This window comes from Erythrolamprus reginae, chromosome 7, assembly GCF_031021105.1.
Source record: "Erythrolamprus reginae isolate rEryReg1 chromosome 7, rEryReg1.hap1, whole genome shotgun sequence".
Lineage (NCBI taxonomy): Eukaryota > Metazoa > Chordata > Lepidosauria > Squamata > Dipsadidae > Erythrolamprus > Erythrolamprus reginae.
Genome location: NC_091956.1, coordinates 9,978,639 through 10,000,484, shown reverse-complemented (window position 1 = coordinate 10,000,484; position 21,846 = coordinate 9,978,639). Strand labels below are relative to the sequence as shown.

Below are 21,846 nucleotides of genomic sequence, written 5' to 3'. Positions count from 1 at the left end.
CAAGTTTGAGTCTAGCATTGCATGCAATCACTATTTTAAATTCCGAGCGAATTAAATGTAGTAAATTTAAACGAAATTTGGCTTCTAACAGCATTTTACAAAATAGAAATGATGATAAAAATAAAGTAAGCAATCTGGGTTTTCCAATCAAAGTTCTAATCAGTTGTTAAAACAGTTTATGAAGTTATTATTATTATTATTATTATTATTATTATTATTAATTAATTAATTAAATTTATATGCTGCCCCTCTCCGAAGACTAGGGGCAGCTTACAACATATAAAAGCAGTATACATCGAGATAATAATTAAAGTTTATTCTTGATAATCTTCAATTATTCTGAGTTTCAGGATAATTAAGTTAAGAAAGCTTCACTTCTCATTATATTGTGAAAAACATATCAGAGAGTTTAACAGATGCAACTGCCAGGAATTATAATTTGTATATTCAGAGTCCCCTCATATGCTAAGCAAGGATCTGTCTTGGATTCTTGGAGTTTGTCTATAAAATACATATAAGTATATAAAATAAAAATGTCAATTTTAATATAATAAATCTAAATCTATATCAAAATTTGTAAAGATATATATAAAAAAAGAAAAGTTTTAAGAGAAGAAAGAAAAATTTATGTTTATACTAGTAATTGCCATCTTACACAGTTCTAATACTAAATTCAAATATGCAATATAATATAACAACACACATCTTTTTTTCCTTGTTTCCCACCAAGTATATACTTTCTGCCAAATATCATAAAATTCTTATTCTTCTTGGTTGTTTAACTGTCTCGTCATCATATCTAACTCGGCACAGTGGCGCTTAAGGAGGCTTTGGCAGTCCAGAGGGAACAAAGCATTTTCCTTTCTCTGGGCGTTTGGAGAGGGAATAAACCTCTGTCAGCGCCTAAAGAAAAGAAACTCTCCCTTCACTCTGGACAGCAACTGTCCTCCTCCTCCTCCTCTTCTTCCTCCTCCTCCTCCAACTCAAATTCTGAGCTTTATTTCTTTCCTAATGGGTTCGCACACATTATTTGCTTTTGCATTGATTCCTGTGGGAAAAATTGCTTCTACAGTGATACCTTGTCTTACAAACTTAATTGGTTCTGGGACGAGGTTCTTAAGGTGAAAAGTTTGTAAGACGAAACAATGTTTCCCATAAGAATCAATGGGAAAGCGATGAATGCGTGCAAGCCCAAAACTCACCCCTTTTGCCAGCCAAAGCGCCCGTTTTTGCGCTGCTGGGATTTCCCTGAGGCTCCCCTCCATGGGAAACCACACCTCTGGACTTCTGTGTTTTTGTGATGCTGCCAGGGAATCCCACCAGGGGAATCCCAGCATCACAAAACCGAGCGCTTCGCTGGCAACGGAAGTCCAGAGGTGGGGTTTCCCAGTGAGAGGAGCATCAGTGAAATCGCAGCATCGCAAAAACACCAAAGTCCTCGAAACCTCACCTCTGGACCTCTGTGTTTTTGCGATGCTGCGATTTCACTGAGGCTCCCCTCGCTGGGAAACCCCACCTCCGGACTTCCGTTGCCAGCAAAGCGCCCATGGAAGTCCAGAGGTGGGATTTCCCATGGAGGGGAGCCTCAGGGGAATTCCAGCAGTGCAAAAACGGGTGCATTGCTGGCAACGGAAGTCCGGAGGCGGAACATCCCAGTGGCGGCAGTGGGTTTGTAAGGTGAAAATAGTTTGTAAGAAGAGGCAAAAAAATCTTAAACCCCGGGTTTGTATCTCGAAAAGTTTGTATGATGAGGCGTTTGTAAGATGAGGTATCACTGTACTTACAAACGTTTCTACTTAAGAACCTGGTCACGGAACCAATTAAGTTCTTAAGTAGAGGTACCACTGTATTGCGAAATGCACAGTTCCATCATCACAAAGGCCAACAGCAATGGGTTTCACTTGGTGCATTTCTCAACATTTACTTCACAGATTTATAGGCTTTCCAATTCTGGTTAGCTTTAAAAAAATACAATCTGATAACTTCACGATAAAAAAAAACAAAACAGAGGAATTACTCTGAAAGGCCTTGGTGAAAAAACGGCACCATTGCACAACAAATGCATTATTTGTTTTTATGGTATGGAATAAATGAAGGACGGAACATTGCGTGCTGGGTAGCATCCTGATTATTTTTAGGATGGAATCCGGGGAATTCCTGAATAAGAGGGGGGGAAATCCATTGGGAATAATGCAAAGCTGCAGGAGCACATAGTCAGAGCACATCTCTATTTTCAGCTGGACTTTCTCAGCAACGATTCCTAACGGATTAAAAATGTGCTCAGCATCGTAAAAGCAGGAGCCCTGAACAAAGCTAAGATTTATATTCTGCGGATTATCTACCCATCTCTTTAGCATTGCACATTGGCCCTCTGCCTGATCTCTTGTGCGAAGCACATTCCCTTGTGGACAGATACATTTCATTTCAGCTCACATTTTGCAAGTCGATGTGCATGTGCGCATAGAGATATTCTAATGTGACGTTTTTCTTATCAAGGACCTTTTTTCTCTTTTTTTTCCTTCCCTTCTTTTTTTAGGTTTAGATGTGTACATTTGTTTAGAACCCAAAAAGGCTGTACGACAAGCTTTCCGTTAAGCACTGGAACATTAGAACAGTTAGTTTAGAAGCCAACTAACAGTTTTCTTAGAAACAGGGGTCCCCAAACTTGGCAATCTTGTTTATTTATTCATTTATTGCATTTATATGTCGCCCCTCTCCGAGGACTCGGAGCAGCTTACAGCATATAAAGGAAAACAATATACAGTGGTACCTCTACCTAAGAATACCTCTACAGTAGTACCTCTTCAAAGTTACGAGCCGCGACGCGAGCGAAATTTCTGTTTGACACCTGAGCTCAAATTCGGGATACGAGCCGAGCTTCCGCTAGGTGGCGCAAGAATCTCCTTGCTTCCGGTTATCTCGGCGCGAAAAACAAAGTCTAAAGGCATTCGTTCGAGATGCGAGTTGATCGACTTACGAGCTTGGGTCTGGAACGAATTAAACTCGTATGTCGAGGTACCACTGTACTTATGAACTTTTCTAGATAAGAACCGGGTGTTCAAGATTTTTTTCCCTCTTCTCAAGAACCATTTTCCACTTACGAACCTGAGCCTCCGAAACTGTAACCGGAAAAGGCGGGGAGAAGCCTCCGTGGGGCCTCTCTAGGAATCTCCTGGGGGGAAACAGGGACGGAAAAGGCGGGGAGAAGCCTCCGTGGGGGCCTCTAGAAATCTCCTGGGGGGAAACAGGGACGGAAAAGGCAAGGAGAAGTCTCTGTGGGGTCTCTCTAGGAATCTTCTGGGCGGAAACAGGGATGGAAAAGGCAGGGAGAAGTCTCTGTGGGGCCTCTCTAGGAATCTCCTGGGAGGAAATAGGGGAGGAAATAGGGACAGAAAAGGCAGGGAGAAGCCTCCATGGGACCTCTCTAGGAATCTCCTGGGAGGAAACAGGGCCGGAAAAGGCAGGGAGAAGCCTCCATGGGACCTCTCTAAGAATCTCCTGGGAGGAAACAGGGCCGGAAAAGGCGGGGAGAAGCCTCCATGGGGCCTCTCTAGGAATCTCCTGGGAGGAAACAGGGCCAGAAAAGGTGGGGAGAAGCCTCCGTGGGGCCTCTCTAGGAATCTCCTGGAAGGAAGCAGGGCCTCCACCCTCCCTGTGGTTTCCCCAGTTGCACACATTATTTGCGCTTACATTGATTCCTATGGGAAAAATTGCTTCTTCTTAAAAACTTTTCTACCTGGTCACGGAACAAATTAAGTTCGTAAGTAGAGGTACCACTGTAATACTCTCTCCTAAATCCAATTAATCCAAAATTCCCAATTATTAAAAGTCAGGCATTCCCACTCAGACCACAAACATACATAGCATTTATCGGTCAGGCGGCTAGAGTCTAATATCCCCAAGCCTGGCGGCATAGAAAAGTCTTCACACTCTTAAAGAAGGCGAGGAGGGTGGGGGCAGTATGAATCTCTGGGGGGAGCTGATTCCAGCGGGCCAGAGCCTCCACAGAGAAGGCTCTTCCCCTAAGCCCCACCAAATGACAATGCCTTGTTGACGGGACCTGGAAAAGGCCGACTCTGAGGGGCCTAACTTTAAGACTTGTGGACTTCAACTCCCAGAATTCTGGAAGTTGAAGTCCATAAGTCTTAAAATTGCCAAGTTTGAAGACCTCTGGCTTAGAAACTTGAAGCACATGCAGAAGATGGCATGGGCTACCAGCTTACAAAAAGTAATGGGCTAATACACAAGTTGTGTGCAGATCAACAACTATTAATCTTGATGGCAATGTGACTGCCTCTGAAGGCCATCTGCTGGGAGGTTGGGTGGCTTCCTTGTGAAGTTGGTTGGCCCTCATGAGAAGAGACTATTGGACCAGATTGGCATGGATGCAGTCTGGCAAAGATTTGTTATGATCTAACCTTGGAGATTCTGACCCAGCCTTTTACAATTCCATGTACAAGGGTTGTCCAGAAAGTAAGATTGCAAGGCATGTAGCTCTCGTGGTGAATGAATTTAAACATGCCTGGGATAAACATAGATCCATTGTAAGATAAAATACAGGAAATATTATAATGTTCACAGGGAAGGTCCAAAGATGGGCTACAAGAATGGTGGAAGGTCTTAAGCATAAAACATATCAGGAAAGACTTAATGAACTCAATCTGTATAGTCTGGAGGACAGAAGGAAAAGGGGGGACATGATCAAAACATTTAAATATGTTCAAGGGTTAAATAAGGTCCAGGAGGGAAGTGTTTTTAATAGGAAAGAGAACACAAGAACATGGGGACACAATCTGAAGTTAGTTGGGGGAAAGATCAAAAGCAACATGAGAAAATATTATTTTACTGAAAGAGTAGTAGATACTTGGAACAAACTTCCAGCAGACATGGTTGATAAATCCACAGTAGCTGAATTTAAACATGCCTGGGATAAACATAGATCCATCCTAAGATAAAAATACAGGAAATAGTATAAGGGCAGACTAGATGGACCATGAGGTCCTTTTCTGCCATCAGTCTTCTATGTTTCTATCTCTAACCTTCACCACAAAGCCAGTCGTTGATCATACAAATCTAATAAATAAATAAATAAATCTACTCACCACTGGCACTGCTCGTTCTCTTCCACTGGCTTCCCACTACCAACTTCCCCCGTGAACATTCCCTGCGAGAGCTATGTGCCTTTTAACCTTACCTTCCGGATAACCCTGGTAGTAAGCTACTTACCTGGGACAGAGAGAACAACCTTCCAGTCGTAGTTTTCCCATTGACTTCTATCTATTTACTTGCTACGAGTTACACTCCACCTTTCCCGCCAGAGCCAGCGGTGTGTAGGTAGCACTTTCCAACGGTGAAATCCAGCAGATCCTTGAGCACTGATGGCGAACCTATGGCACGGGCGCCATAGGTGGCACACGGAGCCATATCTGCAGGCACGTGAGCTGTTGCCCTAGCTCAGCTCCAATGTGGGTGTGTTACTGGCCAGCTGATTTTAGGCTCGCACAGAGGCTCTGGGAGGGTGTTTTTGGCTTCCAGAGAGCCTCCAGGTGGACAGGGGAGGGCATTTTTATCCTCCCCGGCTCCAGGGAAGCCTTTGGAGCTTGGGGAGGGTGAAACACAAACCTACTGGGCCCACCAGAAGTTGGGAAACAGGCCATTTCTAGCCTCTAGAGGGCTTCCGGGAGGCGGGGAAGCCGTTTTCGCCCTCCCCAGGCATTGAATTATGGGTGTGGGCACTCGCGCATGCGCTCTTTCGGCACCCAAGGGAAAAAAGGCTCACCATAGAGAACCAGTAGCGGGAATTTTGAGTCGTTCAGAGAACCGGCAAATACCACTTCTGGGTGGCCCCAGAGCGGGGTGGGAATGGAGATTTTGCAATATCCTTCCCCCAGGAGTGTGAGCGGGGTGAGGATTTTGCAGTATCCTTCCCCTTCCACGTCCACAGGATTTCACCAATGGCAGTTTCTCCTTTTTTTATTTTCGCCCGCAACACAAAACCAGTAAAGTTGAGCTGACCCAGGGTCACTCCTGGCAGTCCATTGTGAAATTTTGTTTTGCTCAAAAGCCCTACTGACTCTATTGTTCTTCTCGCAGGTCCTCCTCAGAATGGCTGGAACGACCCCCCTGCTCTGAGCAGAACTGGGAAGAAGAAAAAGGTTAGCTGCACAAGTGCGAAACCCACCATAAAGAACCATCTTCTCTTTCCAATCGTTATCCCTGCACGATGGCAGGATCCACTTGTCGGCAAAGCCGTTTAGATTTAGGTTGATCCAGGGGCGACGGCCACATATTTCACATCCTCCTGGATCAGTGATGGCGAACCTATGGCACGGGCGCCACAGGTGGCATACGGAGCCATATGAATACAGTGATACCTTGTCTTACAAGCTTAATTGGTTCCAGGATGAGGTTCTTAAGGTGAAAAGTTTGTAAGACAAAACAATGTTTCCCATAGGAATCAATGGAAAAGCAATTAATGCGTTCAAGCCCAAAATTCACCCCTTTTGCCAGCCGAAGTGCCTGTTTTTGCGCTGCTGGGATTCCCCTGAGGCTCCCCTCACTGGGAAACCCCACCTCCGGACTTCCGTTACCAGCGAAGCGCCCATTTTTTGTACTGCTGGGATTCCCCTGAGGTCATAGTTCCCTCTAAGCTGAGCAGTGAGCAATCGCTCACTTAAAAATCATCATCAACTCAGAGTTTTCCAAACCTGCCCAGAAGCCGAGAGGGAAAGAGAGAGAGAGGAAGAGAGAGAAACAGATAGAAAAAAGAGAGGAAGGGAAAGAGAAAGAAAAAGAATGGGAGTAAGGAAGAGAGAAAGAAAATCAAAATCTAGTTTGAAACTAGCTCAACTATTTAAGTGGCATTTTGATGTTGATAGAGTTGCCCTATTATGAGCTCACTGTTATAGACACACAGTACAGTATTTTATTTTGAAATTCTCTGAGGCAAAACAGGGTGGGTTTTTTATTTGTTTGTTTGTTTGTTTATTTATTATTTCTGTGCCGCCCAGTCCCGAAGGGACTGCCGCTCAGACACTATACTTTTCCACCCACTCCCCCCAAAAATTAGAGGGAACACTGCCTGAGGTATCAGTGAAATCGCAGCATTCACAAAAACACCGAAGTCCATGAAACCCCACCTCTGGACCTCTCTGTTTTTGCAAAGCACCCGTTTTTGCGCTGCTGGGATTCCCCTGCAGCATCACATAAACACAGAAGTCCAGAGGTGGGGTTTCCCATGGAGGGGAGCCTCAGGGGAATCCCAGCAGCGCAAAAAAGGGTGCTTCGCTGGCAACGGAGGTCCGGAGGCGGGGCATCCCAGCGGCGGCGGTGGGTTTGTAAGGTGAAAATAGTTTGTAAGAAGAGGCAAAAAAATCTTAAACCCCGAGTTTGTATCTCGAACAGGTTTGTATGACGAGGCGTTTGTAAGACGAGGTATCACTGTATCTTAAAATAAATGCAACTCAACAAAAGGATCTCGCAAGTTTGAATGGATGACGTTGAATTTTAACTAGTCGGCCATTTTAATTAGCCAACCGCCATCATGTCATTCCTTCCTTCTCTTCCTTGCAGGTGCCTGAAGGCTTCTTCATGCCTCCCGTTCCCATCACGGCACCCATCATGGCTCCTTTGTCAGACCCACAAGCTCAGCTACAGCAGCCTCCCACCTCGGGCCCACCTCCCGCTCAGGTTCCCTTCCAGCCCTCCCATCTCCCTCAGGGTCAGCCGGGGCTACAGAACCCCTTCCAGAATGTTCCACCGCCCGGGGTCCAGACAATCATGACTCCGACGGTATCGGCGCCGAGCGTGGAAGGAGCGCCAGGAGCCCCAACAGGAAACGCCATGCAGGTAAGCTGTTCTTGATAGGCTACCACGCCGATGGCGAACCTCCGCCACGCGGTGCCACAGGTGGCAGGCGGAGCCATAGCTGAGGGCACATGAGGCATTGCCCTGTTTCAGCTCCAGTGTGGTTTTGCGTGCTGGCCAGGGGGTCACCGCTCACAGTCACTCATGCCCTCATCACCTCGAGGTTCGACTACTGTAACGCTCTCTACATAGGGCTACCTTTGAAAAGTGTTCGGAAACTTCAGATCATGCAGAATGCAGCTGTCAGAGAAATCATGGGCTTTCCCAAATATGCCCATGTTACACCAACACTCCACAGTCTGCATTGGTTGCCGATCAGTTTCCGGTCACAATTCAAAGTGTTGGTTATGACCCATAAAGCCCTTCATGGCACCGGGCCAGATTATCTCAGGGACCGGCTTCTGCCGCACGAATCCCAGCGACCAGTTAGGTCCCACAGAGTTGGCCTTCTCCGGGTCCCGTCAACTAAACAATGTCGCTTGGTGGGGCCCAGGGGAAGAGCCTTCTCTGTGGCAGCCCCGACCCTCTGGAACCAACTCCCCCCAGAGATTAGAATAGCCCCCACCCTCCTTGCCTTTCGTAAGCTCCTCAAAACCCACCTCTGCCGTCATGCATGGGGGAACTAAGATAATCTTTCCCCCTAGGCTTCTACAATTTATGCATGGTATGTTTGTATGTATGATTGGTTTTATAAATAAGGTTTTTTTAGTTGTTTTAGTATTGGATTGTTACATTGTTTTTTGTCACTTGTTAGAACCCCCGAGTCCACGGAGAGGGGCGGCATACAAATCCAATCAATCAATCAATCAATCAATTATCATTGTATTATGGAGTGGGGATTTGCTCTCATTTTATATTGTAATGGCTTGCAAATTCCCTCCCCCCCCAAAAAAAATCTTCAATTATTTCCTTCTCTTTCCAGCACATGCAGTCTCTTCCCACAGAGAAGATAACAAAAAAGCCCATTCCCGAAGAACATCTTATCCTAAAGACCACTTTTGAAGCTTTGATCCAGAGATGTCTCTCTTCGGCCACAGATCCGGTACGTCTTTTCACAGGAGACACCACCTCTGTTGTTGTTATTATTTACTTATTTTTTAAAATGCAATTTTGCGTGATGTAATCGTACATCTGTAATGTTTTGCGGCATCCATCATTCGGTGACAAGTCACACCAGAATTGATTTATTACCCCTAGCTCAGCTCTCCCTGTTCAATTCATATAATCAGGTTATCAGGGAAATTGCAGAATTGCAGCTACCGTGTTGATTTATGCAGCAGGTCGGAAGCTCTGATGAAATTTAGGGCTGGCCATCACCTATGGGAAGCAAACATTAAAAGTATGCAAAATATCCCATTTACAGTTCCGTCAATAATAATAATAAGAAGATGAAGATGATGAAGAAGAAGAAGAAGAAGTAACTCAATGTCGTATGGACAGTTGGCGGAACAAAGCATTGCATGGCCAGTTCTTGGAGAAGATTGAAGGCAAAGTGGATAAAGAAAAGACCTGGTCATGGCTTACAAGTGGAACACTCAAAAAGGAGACAGAAGGACTAATACTGGCGGCACAAGAACAGGCCATTAGAACAAATGCTGTCAAAGCCAGAATTGAAAAATCAACAGACGATCCAAAGTGCAGACTCTGTAAAGAAACAGATGAAACAATCGATCACATTCTCAGCTGCTGCAAAAAGATCGCACAGACTGACTACAAGCATAGACATGATGCTGTAGCACAGATGATCCACTGGAACCTGTGCCGGAACTACCATTTACCAGTGGCAAAGAACTGGTGGGATCATAAGCCCGAAAAAGTGGTCGAAAATGAGCAAGCAAAACTACTGTGGGACTTCCGACTTCAGACTGACCAAATTCTGAAGCATAACACACCAGACATTGTGATCGTGGAGAAAAAGAAAGTATGGATCATCGACATCGCAATCTCAGGAGACAGCAGAATTGAGGAGAAGCAGCTAGAGAAATTAGTGAAATACGAAGATCTAAAAATCGAGCTGCAACGACTCTGGCATAAGCCAGTGAAAGTGGTCCCAGTGGTACTTGGCACGCTGGGCAGTACCAAAGGATCTCCGCGGACATTTGAAAACCATCGGAATTGACAAAATCTCCATTTGTCAATTGCAAAAGGCCGCTTTACTGGGATCGGCAAACATAATTCGCCGCTACATCACGCAGTCCTAAGTGCTTGGGAAGCGCCCGACTGGTGATGAAATACGAAATCCAGCATAGTGATCTCGTTTGTACTGACATAATAATAATAATTTATTAGATTTGTATGCCGCCCCTCTCCGAAGACTCGGGGCGGCTCACAACAATAATAAAAACAATGTTACAGTGGAACAAATCTAATATTAAAAGAGAAAAAGACATATAAAACCCTATCATTTAAAACCAAACAACAGATACATACCAAACATAAAGTATAAAAGGTGTCTCAGTTCCCCCATGCCTGGCGATATAGGTGGGTCTTAAGTAGCTTACGAAAGACAAGGAGGGTGAGGGCAATTCTAATCTCTGGGGGGAGTTGATTCCAGAGGGCCGGGGCCACCACAGAGAAGGCTCTTCCCCTGGGGCCCGCCAAACGACATTGTTTAGTCAACGGGACCCGGAGAAAGCCAACTCTGTGGGATCTTATCGGTTGCTGGGATTCGTGCGGTAGCAGGCGGTTCCGGAGGTACTCTGGTCCAATGCCATGTAGGGCTTTAAAATGGGAAATAGATGACCTGTTAAGCGCCTGACTTACTGCGCTCTTTTTTTTTCTTTTTGGCACAGAGAAACATTTTAATCATTTTGTCCAATTCCGTTAGTGATAAGCCCTATAGGGCCCTGTCATCCCCAGCCAAGATGGGAAGTGTTAGGAAATAATAGAAGCAGTTGTAGAAACAAAGGTTGGGAAAGGTTGAAATGCATAACAGATTTGAGCTTTACACCATCCTCTATAAGGAAATACCAGGGGTTCCAGAAAAATTAGTGGGCTCAACTATTGGGCAAATCCATAGAGCCATTGGAAGCTAGATAGAATAGAATAGCATATTCAGAACTGCTTCCAGTTTTGTGCAAAAAGCTATTGTAACCGCAGTTGTTACAATAGTATGATATACAGTGATCCCTCAATTTTCGCAGGTTCAAACTTCACGAAACGGCTATACCGTGGTTTTTCAAAAAATATTAATTAAAAAATACTCCACAGTTTTTTTTCTATACCACATTCCCTCCCCCCAGATGACGTCATACGTCATCACCAAGAGTCACTTCTCTTTCTCTTTCCTGTCATTCTCTCCTTCAATCATTTTCTCATTTCTCTTTTTTTCTCCCCTTTTTTCTATCATTTCTCTCTCTCTCTCTACCTTCCACTCTCTCCCCCTCTTGCTCTCTCTCTCTCTCTCTCTTTCTCACTCTTTCTCTCCCTCTCTCCTTTCTATCTCCTCTGTCTGTTGCTCTCTCTGTATGAGAACGCCTGCCCCGCCTCTCCTGCAGCCCCCTCGCTGACAGCTGGGACGAAAGCGCTCTCAGCTAAGGGACTGCGAGAGGAGCGGGGCGGGCATTCTCAAAGCGCTCAGAGCGGCTAGCGGACGAATGAGGAGGACGAGAAGCCGTAGCCACCAGCACTGCTGCTGGAGGACCCGTGCCCCAAGAAAGCCCGTGAGAGGGGCGGATGGGGCGGGTAGGGGGTAGCGGCGAGGGGGCCGGAGGCGCTGGGGGGGCAGGGGCGGCCGACATTCAAAACAATCTTTGCCAGCCTCCCCACTTTTGTCGCTCCCCGCCCCCAACTTCAAGCCCAGCTCCTTGCGTGGCCTTGGAAAAGGGTGCGCGGGGATAGTTTTTGGCTGTCCATAGCCAAAAATGGTGTTTTTACTTCCGCATCTCTACTTTGCGGAAATTCGACTTTCGCGGGCAGTCTGGGAACGCAACCCCCGCGAAAATCGAGGGATCACTGTACTGAATTTTCTTGCATAGGTTTTCTCTTATTATATGTAATAAAAATAGTTCCGGTTTCAATTTAGTTTTCTGTTTTATTATTCCTGTAAGCCATTTCCTTATTTTAATCCAATATTTTCTGGCTTCTGGACGTCAGATTTTATATGTGCCAAATCCTTAGATGTCGCATTCCATCTGAATGCACAGTGTTCCCAGGAGTGGAAATGTTTAAAAGTAAAATTTCTAAACTCTGTTCCGTTTCCCATGGATGTACACGTTGAAAACACAGATAAACGTACCTGTGGCTTTCCCTTGCTGCAATTAAGACAATATTTTCATTAATTTTCTGTTCTGCTTCCTCCCACAGCAAACCAAGAGGAAATTAGATGATGCCCACAAACGCCTGGAGTTTCTGTATGATAAGCTTAGAGATCAGACGGTAAGCTTTAGCTATTGCCACGCGTATCTCTTAGGTTGAGTGGATGACTTTGTATTTTGTTGGCTAGAGCCCAGTGTTCAAGTATGCCAAGATCCTTGTGGATCTCGAGCCCATCTTCTAACGTATTGGCTATTCCCTTCAGCTTTGGAGTGTCTGAAAATTCAATGAGTTCCCCTTCTATCCCATCAGGCTGGAAAGGGGGTGGGGAATCCCAATAGGGAATTCCATGGGCGGAGCTTTGACGTCACAAAGACGTCCTTCCTGGCCGTCCAACACATGGCCAGTTCCGGAAGGAGGTTCGTGAGGCGAAAAGTTCGTAATACGAAACAATGTTTCCCATTGGAAACAATGTAAAAGCGATTAATGCGTGCAATCGTTTTTGCAATCGGCGGCGGCGTTTTCGGTCGATCTGGAGGCTGAAACGGAGGTGGGGAATCCCAGTAGGGAATTCCATGGGCAGAGCTTTGACGTTATGAAGACGTCCTTCCTGGAGGCCACGTTTCGGCCGACATTGTTCTAGTTTATTTAGTAGTAGGTTTTGGTATACTTTGTCAAAAGCCTTACTGAAGTCCCAAGTAAATGCAGGTTCAAGAGCAATCATGGGCTTCCCTAGCTATGCCCATGTTACACCAATACTCTGCAGTCTGCATTGGTTGCCGATCAGTTTCCGATCACAATTCAAAGTGTTGGTTATGATCTATAAAGCCCTTCATGACACCGGACCAGAATATCTGCGAGACCACCTTCTCCCGCACGAATCCCAGCGGCCGGTCAGGTCCCACAGAGTTGGCTTTCTCTGGGTCCCGTCGACTAAACAATGTTGTTTGGCGAGACCCAGGGGAAGAGCCTTCTTTGTGACGGCCCCGACCCTCTGGAACCAGCTCCCTCCAGAGATTAGGATTGCCCCCACCCTCCTTACCTTTTATAAACTTCTTAAAACCCACCTCTGCCGTCAGGCATGGGAGAACTGAGACATCTCCCCTTGCCTATGTAGTTTTATGTATGGTATGTTTGTGTGTGTATGCTTTTTAAATCAGTGTTTCCCAACCTTGGCTACTTGAAGATATTTGGACTTCAACTCCCAGAATTCCCCAGCCAGGAATTCTGGGAGTTGAAGTCCAAATATCTTCAAGTTGCCAAGATTGGGAAACACTGTTTTAAATAATGGGGGGTTTTAGGCTTTTAATGTTAAATTGTTATTTTAGTCTCTTAATATTAGATTTGTTATTGTATATTGTTTTATCACTGCTGTGAGCCGCCCCGAGTCTGCGGAGAGGGGCGGCATACAAATCTAATTTATAATTATTATAATAATAATTCTTATTATTTATTAGATTTGTATGCCGCCCCTCTCCGCAGACCTGGGGCGGCTCACAACACAATAAAACAGTTCGTAACAAATCTAATAATTTACAATTTATAATATTTAAAAAACCCCATTATTAAGCAGACATACAAACATGCCATACATAAATTGCGTAGGCCCGGGGGAGATATCTCAGTTCCCCCATGCCTGACGACAAAGTTGGGTTTTGAGGAGTTTACGAAAGGCAAGGAGGGTAGGGGCAGTTCTAATCTCTGGGGGGAACTGGTTCCAGAGAGTCGGGGCCGCCACAGAGAAGGCTCTTCCCCTGGGGCCCACCAAACGACATTGTTTAGTTGACGGGACCCGGAGAAGGCCCACTCTGTGGGACCTAATCGGTCGCTGGGATTCGTGCAGCAGAAGGCGGTCTCGGAGATATTCTGGTCCGATGCCATGAAGGGCTTTATAATAATAATAATAATAATAATAATAATAATAATAATAATAAATATAATAATAATAATAATAAATATAATAATAATAATAAATATAATAATAATAATAAATATAATAATAATAATAAATATAATAATAATAATAAATATAATAATAATAATAAATATAATTCATCAAATCCGACAGCATTCCCCTGGTCCACTAATTTTGTGTTAAGGGACAGTTCTCATTGTTTTATTTTCTCCTCCTTTTCCAGCTCTCTCCAATGATAATCAATGGCCTGCACAACATCGCCAGGAGCATTGAAACCCGCAACTACACCGAGGGGCTGAACATCCACACCCACATCGTCAGCACAAGCAACTTCAGCGAGACGTCGGCTTTCATGCCCGTGCTGAAAGTCGTCCTCACTCAAGCCAACAAGCTCGGAGTCTAAAAGTGGGGCTTCGGGTGGAGGTCCCCGAGCTGTGGAAGGGTGCATGATGTGTTCCACATTCTGTCACTTAGAGCATGACGCCGTAGAAGAGAGCAGGTTCGGGGCAGCGGCCCTGCCAGAAGGAGCTTCATTTTAGAAGGGCTCGCGAGCTCTGGTGCTTATTCTTTTTCTTCTCTTTTATTATTCCTACCTACAGATACTGTATTTAATTATGCCACCACCACCCCTTCCGTATCGTCCGTTTTAAGTGCATGGTATCTGCTGCTTTGAAAGTGGCTTTTAAAACACTGTAAAAAGAGAGGATGAGGCTGCCGTCGTAAAAAAAATAAAAATCCTTCCGCAGGTCTCATCGTCAACCAATTAAAAGTTCCAGATTCTATTTTATACGTGTGCTGACTTATTCTTTTAAAGCATCCATTGTTTTTATTTCTTTATTTTATTTCTTTATTCAATTTTTATGCCGCCCTTCTCCTTAGACTCAGGGTGGCTTATAACATGTTAGCAATAGCACTTTTTAACAGAGCCGGCATATTGCCCCCACAATTCGGGTCCTCATTTGACCCACCTCGGAAGGATGGAAGGCTGAGTCAACCTTGAGCCGGTGTTGAGATTTGAACCACTGACCTTCAGATCTACAGTCAGCTTCAGTGGCCTGCAGTACAGCACTCTACCTGCTGCGCCACCCTGGCTCATTTTAATATAATTTATTCGACTTCTATGCCACCCAATCCCATAGGACTCTAGACAGCTTAAAACAATTAAAAAACAATACAATAGCCTTAGCCATGAAAGCCAATTGGGTGACTTTGGGCCAATCGCCAGAAGACCATGAGTTCTCGTCCCACTTTAGACATGAAAGTTACTTGAGTGACACTGGGCCAATCACCTTGACTCTCTGAGTTCTACTCCCGCCTTAGGCGTGAAAGCCAACTGAGTGACTTTGGCCAATCACCAAAAGACCATGGAAACCAGCTGGGTGAGGAACTCTGGGAGTTGAAGTCCACAAGTCTTAAGGTTGGAGACCCCTGCCCCACAGACTGATTCTAATTGTGTTTTCAATATTACAAGTTGCATGCAGGGTCATAGAAATGTGCTCTTATATAGAAATCCAGAGGTATCCAGGGTACCTCATTTTGGAAAAATATTGCAGGCTTCTTTATATGTCAAAAGAGGTTTCGTCTCTATTTCAATTCCCTGGCTTTCCAGACCATTTAAAATCTTAACTTGCTACTACAACCCAAAGAATGAAAATGCTCCACATATTGTCATCTAATTCCTGGATGGATTCAAACCTAAAAGCTTCCACAGCTTTAAAATAAGAAGAAGGGGAAAAAAATCTATTTTCCCCCTTAGCTATATTTGGCAGTTCAATCATAGCTTCAAGGAGTTTATTTTAGGTTTCAAGAGACCACACTTTTTTTTAAAAAAAAATGCATGATTATAACAATGATTCCAAGAGAGAATCTGCAAGCTAAGTGCTGAATGAAATTGTTTCAGGAAAATGACGGTACTTAACATCGAGAGCCCAACAATTGCAACAATGGGCTAATTAGAAGCTTGCTTATTTTATCTATTTTATCTATTTATCTTATCTTGCCTCACAATCAGCAGGTTGTGAGTTCGATCCTAGATAGAGGCAGATGTAGTTGGGCAGGGAGGTTGGACTAGATCAGTGATTTTCAACCTTTTTTGAGCCTCAGCACATTTTTTACATTTACAAAACCATGGGGCACATTGAGGGGGCGGGCCGCTAAAAAACGTTTGGACAAAAAAATTCTCTCTCTTCCTCCCTTTCGCTCTATTTCTCTCTCCCTCTTTCTCTCCCTCTTTTTTTCTCTCTCTCTCCATCCCTCTTTCTTTCTCTCTTCCTTCTTTCCTCTTTTTTGCTCTTTCTCTCTCCCTCCCTACTTCCCTCTGTCTTTCTCTCTCTCTCTTGCTTTCTTTCTCTCTCTTTCTCTCTCTTGCTTTCTTTCTCGTTCTCTTTCTCTCTCTCTCTCTCTCTCTCTCTCTTGCTCTCTCTTGCTTTCTCTCTTGTTCTCTTTCTCTCTCTCTTGCTTTCTTTCTTTCTCGCTCTCTTGCTTTCTTTCTCTCTTCTCTCTCTCTTGCTTTCTTTCTTTCTTTCTCTCTCTTTCTCTTGTTTTCTTTCTCTCTCTGAGCTTCGCGGCACACCTGACCGTGTCTTGCGGCACACTAGTGTGCCACGGCACACTGGTTGAAAAACACTGGACTAGATGACCTGAAAGGTTTCTACCAACTCTTAATTTATTAGCGTGGGGAGTCATTCCTAGACCATGGAAAAAAGCTCCTTGGAAGTTGTATTTGGGTCTTACTCTATTCTTAGAAAATCTATAAAGATGCATCTCTCCCACCGGGCTTTTTCAGGGGTTGAGTAAAGTTGGTTCAAAATAAACTTTTGGAAAAAGACATTTTGCTTTATTTAACCAGTATTAGTCACCTGAGGACTCATTTAAAGTGGATTAAAATTGATTTTTTTGGGGGGGGAGGAAGACAACTAAAAATTCTTTGAACACAGCCTAATAAATCCTCAGAGAGAAGCAGTGCAAAAATAGCCGTTCCTTACCGTTGTGGTTAGCTCTGGCCCTGCTCCTGCCTCAAGGACAGTGGATGTGGGGGAGACATCCACATGCTGCAGGCCTGTTTTGCCTTCCGGTGGAACCTGCTGATGAAGGCTCCTCTGACCAAGAAGACATGAGTGACAAGGAGGAGGAGAGTGTGGCAGACAGCTCAGAAGGAGATCAATTATCTAGCTCCTCCTTGGATTCAGAACAAGAGTTAATGATACAGCCACGCATGCGGAGAGCGATGCATAGGCAACAACAACTGAGAGATTATTATCAAAGAAAATGAGGCCACCTGTGGTTGGGTGGGGCTGTGGTAATTAGTGAGGCTGCTATAAAGAGCAGCCTGTGGGTTTGGCCATTGTGGAGGATTATCAGATCGTTGTGTTTCGTGACTGCCTTACTGACTTTGACCTTTTGTGTGCTGATTTTTCCCCGCTGTGAAACTAAACCAGAGCAAAGTGTGTTTCACTTTGTGAAAGAAGAAGGACTGTGAATTGCCCACAGCTGCAAGCTAAGTATCACAGAACAGATAAGGGACTTGTACAAATTACCAGTTTGTTTGGAGACCAGTGCTCTTTGCTATACCAAAAGAGGGCTCAGTTTAAGTGACTTTTCATTATGAAGAACATTGTTTTGAATTTTCAAACGTGTGTGTGTCTGAAATTTGTACCTGTGAATTTTTGGGAGGATTCTACCAGAGAGCCCGACAGAACACTTACTGTAAAAATGAGAATCGAATGGCACCCAGATCATCCAAGCTGCTAAGCCTCGTGAACCAAATTCTGTTTTAGCTGTGTTGAATAAGACTTGCAGTTCCCCCTCCTCTTCATTGGCTTAAAACACTTTTAAGTCAGAAATTCTAATAAGATTGCTACTGAAAATTCCAATTTGTCTGAATGGTCAAACATTTGGCAACTCCAAATCTCAGCCAAAAAATGCTCTGTCCTACACATTGGCAAAAAGAATCAGAACCCAAAATACAAGCTGAATAAACAAGACCTTTGCAGACAACCATCACTCCATAAAAGACCATGGAATACTCATATCAAATGACCTAAGTGCCAAAGCCCACTGCAACAACGTCGCCAAAAAGGCTTCAAGAGTTGTTAAACTAATCCTATGTAGCTGCTTCTCCGGTAATCTCACACTACTAACCAGAGCATACAAAACTTTCGCCAGACCAATCCTTGAATACAGCTCATCTGTCTGGAACCCACACCACATTTCGGACATAAACACTCTAGAAAATGTCCAGAGATACTTTACTAGAAGAGCCCTCCATTCCTCCACTCGCAACAGAATACGCAACTAGACTCACAATCCTAGAAGCATAGAAGATTGATGGCAGAAAAAGACCTCCTGGTCCATCTAGTCTGCCCTTAGGCTATTTCCTGTATTTTATCTTAGGATGGATATACAGTATGTTTATCTCAGGCATGTTTAAATTAAGTTACTGTGGATTTATCAACCACGTCTGCTGGAAGTTTGTTCCAAGGATCTACTGCTCTTTCAGTAAAATAATATTTTATCACGTTGCTTCTGATCTTTCCCTCAACTAAACTCAGATTGTTCCCTTGTTCTTGTGTTCACTTTCCTATTAAAAATACTTCTCTTCTGAACCGTATTTAACCCTTTAACATCCTAGGTTTAGAAAGCCTTAAACACGGCCTAAGCAAAGCCCATAAAATCATCTGCTACAACGTCCTTCCTGAACTAGTCAATGACTATTTCAGCTTCAACCACCACAACACAAGAGCACACAATAGATACAGACTTAAGATAAACTGCTCCAAACTCGACTGCAGGAAATGCGACTTTAGTAATAATTTAATAATAATAATAATAATAATAATAATAATAATAATAATAATAATTTATTAGATTTGTGTGCCGCCCCTCTCCAAAGACTCGGGGCGGCTCACAACAACAATAAAACAATATACATTGTTCCCTCGATTTTTGGTTGAAGTTTGGGCGGTGATGATATGAGACCAGGGGTGGGCTACTGCCCAGATGGAAAGGAACCCAGTGGGGTAGTGAAAATGGAGCTCCATTCCAGAGCACCCAATTTGCACTGAAAGGTGTTGAAAGAAAATGCATAAGCCATGCCCACAGTGTGGTAGTAAAAAATTTGGTAGCCCTTCACTGATAGAAACATAGAAGTCTGACGGCAGAAAAAGACCTCCTGGTCCATCTAGTCTGCCCTTAGACTATTTCCTGTATTTTATCTTAGGATGGATCTATGTTTATCCCAGGCACGTTTAAATTCAGTTACTGTGGATTTATCAACCACGTCTGCTGGAAGTTTGTTCCAAGGATCTACTACTCTTTCAGTAAAATAATATTTTATCACGTTGCTTCTGATCTTTCCCCCAACTAACTTCAGATTGTGTCCCCTTGTTCTTGTGTTCACTTTCCTATTAAAAACACTTCCCTCCTGGACCTTATTTAACCCTTTAATATATTTAAATGTTTCGATCATGTCCCCCCTTTTCCTTCTGTCCTCCAGACTATACAGATTGAGTTCATTAAGTCTTTCCTGATACGTTTTATGCTTAAGACCTTCCACCATTCTTGTAGCCCGTCTTTGGACCCGTTCAATTTTGTCAATATCTTTTTGTAGGCGAGGTCTCCAGAACTGAACACAGTATTCCAAATGTGGTCTCACCAGCACTCTATATAGCGGGATCATAATCTCCCTCTTCCTGCTTGTTATACCTCTAGCTATGCAGCCAAGCATCCTACTTGCTTTCCCTACCGCCTGACTGCACTGTTCATCCATTTTGAGACTGATTGAGATGCTTGTGTTCTGAAAGGGTGTTGGACAATTTCTATTCTATCTTAATATCTGTGTCCTGGTTTGGATCTTGAGTGAGAGCTAATCCCATCACTTTAGAGCCCGAAGGTCTTTTATCTTGTGGGGGCTGCTTTCCAAGAGCTTGTTTCTCCTTTAGGGAAATACAGTGATACCTCATCTTACGAACTTAATTGGTTCCGGGACGAGGTTTGTAAGGTGAAAAGTTGTAAGACGAAACAATGTTTCCCATAGGAATCGATGGAAAAGCGATTAATGCGTGCAAGCCCAAAACTCACTTTTTTTGCCAGCTGAAGCGCCCGTTTTTGCACTGCTGGGATTTCCCTGTGGCTCCCCTCCATGGGAAACCCCACCTCTGGACTTCCAGTGTTTTTTTGATGCTGCAGGGGAATCCCAGCAGCGCACAAACGGGTGCTTCGCTGGCAACAGAAGTCCGGAGGTGGGGTTTCCCAGCGAGGGGAGCCTCAGCGAAATTGCAGCATCGCAAAAACATGGAAGTCCTCGAAACCCCACCTCTGGACTTCCGTTGCCAGAGAAGCACCCATTTTTGCGCTGCTGGGATTCCCCTGCAGCATCGCAAAAACACGGAACTCCGGAGGTGGGGTTTCCCATGGAGGGGAGCCTCAGGGGAATCCCAGCAGCGCAAAAACGGGCGCTTCGCTGGCAACAGAAGTCCGGAGGCGGGGCATCCCAGTGGCGGCGGTGGGTTTGTAAGGTGAAAATAGTTTGGAAGAAGAGGCAAAAAAATCTTAAACCTCAGGTTTGTATCTCGAAAAGTTTGTATGATGAGGGGTATGTAAGACGAGGTATCATTGCATAGCATTCTGCCTTTTTAATATTTCCCAAAACATTTCATTCTTCTAGGAGAGGGGTGGCTGCTAACTTTCTACAGGGGATTACCATTGGCCCTCCAGGATTAAATATAGGCCATGCAATTTAAAGACCACTGTGTAGTCTATATAATGCCCTTGCAAGGGGGGGACCTGCATAATTGTGCAGGAGTGCTTAGCACTCCGCCTGTGAACCAGAAAGAAAAAACCCAGGGAGGAAAGATTTTGAATCGAAAATAAAATGGAACAAATCCAAAGGCAGAAAACAATTGTCAAATAAGGTTATTGGGAAAATATGCAGCAAAGCACATGGAGGTTGATAAATGTTTTGAATCCCTTGATAAAAGAAACCCAGCTAAATTCCATCTGGTCACTAGGCAACATCTAATGCAGAGTGCTAATTAAGTCTATATGCTAGATCAGTGTTTCCCAACCTTGGCCACTTGAAGATATCTGGACTTCAACTCCCAGAATTCCCCAGCCAGCAAAGGCTAGTTTGTAAGAAGAAGCAATTTTTCCCATAGGAATCAATGTAAAAGCAAATAATTCGTGCGATTAGGGAAACCACAGGGAGGGTGGAGGCTCTGTTTCCTCCCAGAAGATTCCTAGAGAGACCCCACAGAGGTTTTTCCCCACCTTTTCCGGCCCTCTTTCCTCCTGGGAGATTCCTAGAGAGGCCCCACGGAGGTTTCTCCCTGCCTTTTCCGACCCTGTTTCCTCACAGGAGATTCCTAGAGAGGCCCCACGGAGGCTTCTCCCCACCTTTTCTGGCCCTGTTTCCTCATAGGAGATTCCTAGAGATGCCCCACGGAGGCTTCTCCAAGCCTTTTCCAGCCCTGTTTCCTCCCAGGAAATTCCTAGATAGGCCCCATGGAGGCTTCTCCCTGCCTTTTCTGACCCTGTTTCCTCCCAGGAAATTCCTAGAGAGGCCCCATGGAGGCTTCTCCACGTCTTTTCTGGACCTGTTTCCTCCCAGGAGATTCCTGCAGAGGCCCCACGGAGGCTTCTCCCTGCCTTTTCCAGTTAAAGTTTTGGAGGCTCGGGTTTGTAAGCGGAAAATGATTCTTGGGAAGAGGCAAAAAAAATCTTGAACACCCGGTTCTTATCTAGAAAAGTTTGTAAGTAGAGGCGTTCATAGGTAGAGATACCACTGTAGTAGTTTTTTATGGCACTGTAGATCT

The 21,846-nt window shown here is 44.5% G+C and overlaps 1 protein-coding gene across 9 annotated transcripts in view; it reads left to right on the top strand.

Annotated features, from left to right (window-relative positions):
- Positions 1 to 14,817, top strand: part of SEC31A (SEC31 homolog A, COPII coat complex component) — an 80,467-nt gene extending 65,650 nt beyond the window's left edge. For all 9 annotated transcript variants that reach the window (XM_070756953.1, XM_070756946.1, XM_070756948.1 and 6 more), the window contains 5 exons: positions 6,094 to 6,155; positions 7,573 to 7,848; positions 8,789 to 8,908; positions 12,172 to 12,243; positions 14,259 to 14,817. In XM_070756953.1, coding sequence (XP_070613054.1) covers positions 6,094 to 6,155; positions 7,573 to 7,848; positions 8,789 to 8,908; positions 12,172 to 12,243; positions 14,259 to 14,438 — 710 coding nt within the window. In that variant the 3' untranslated portion in view covers positions 14,439 to 14,817. The remainder of the gene's footprint in view (positions 1 to 6,093; positions 6,156 to 7,572; positions 7,849 to 8,788; positions 8,909 to 12,171; positions 12,244 to 14,258) is intronic.
- Positions 14,818 to 21,846: the final 7,029 nt, after the last annotated feature.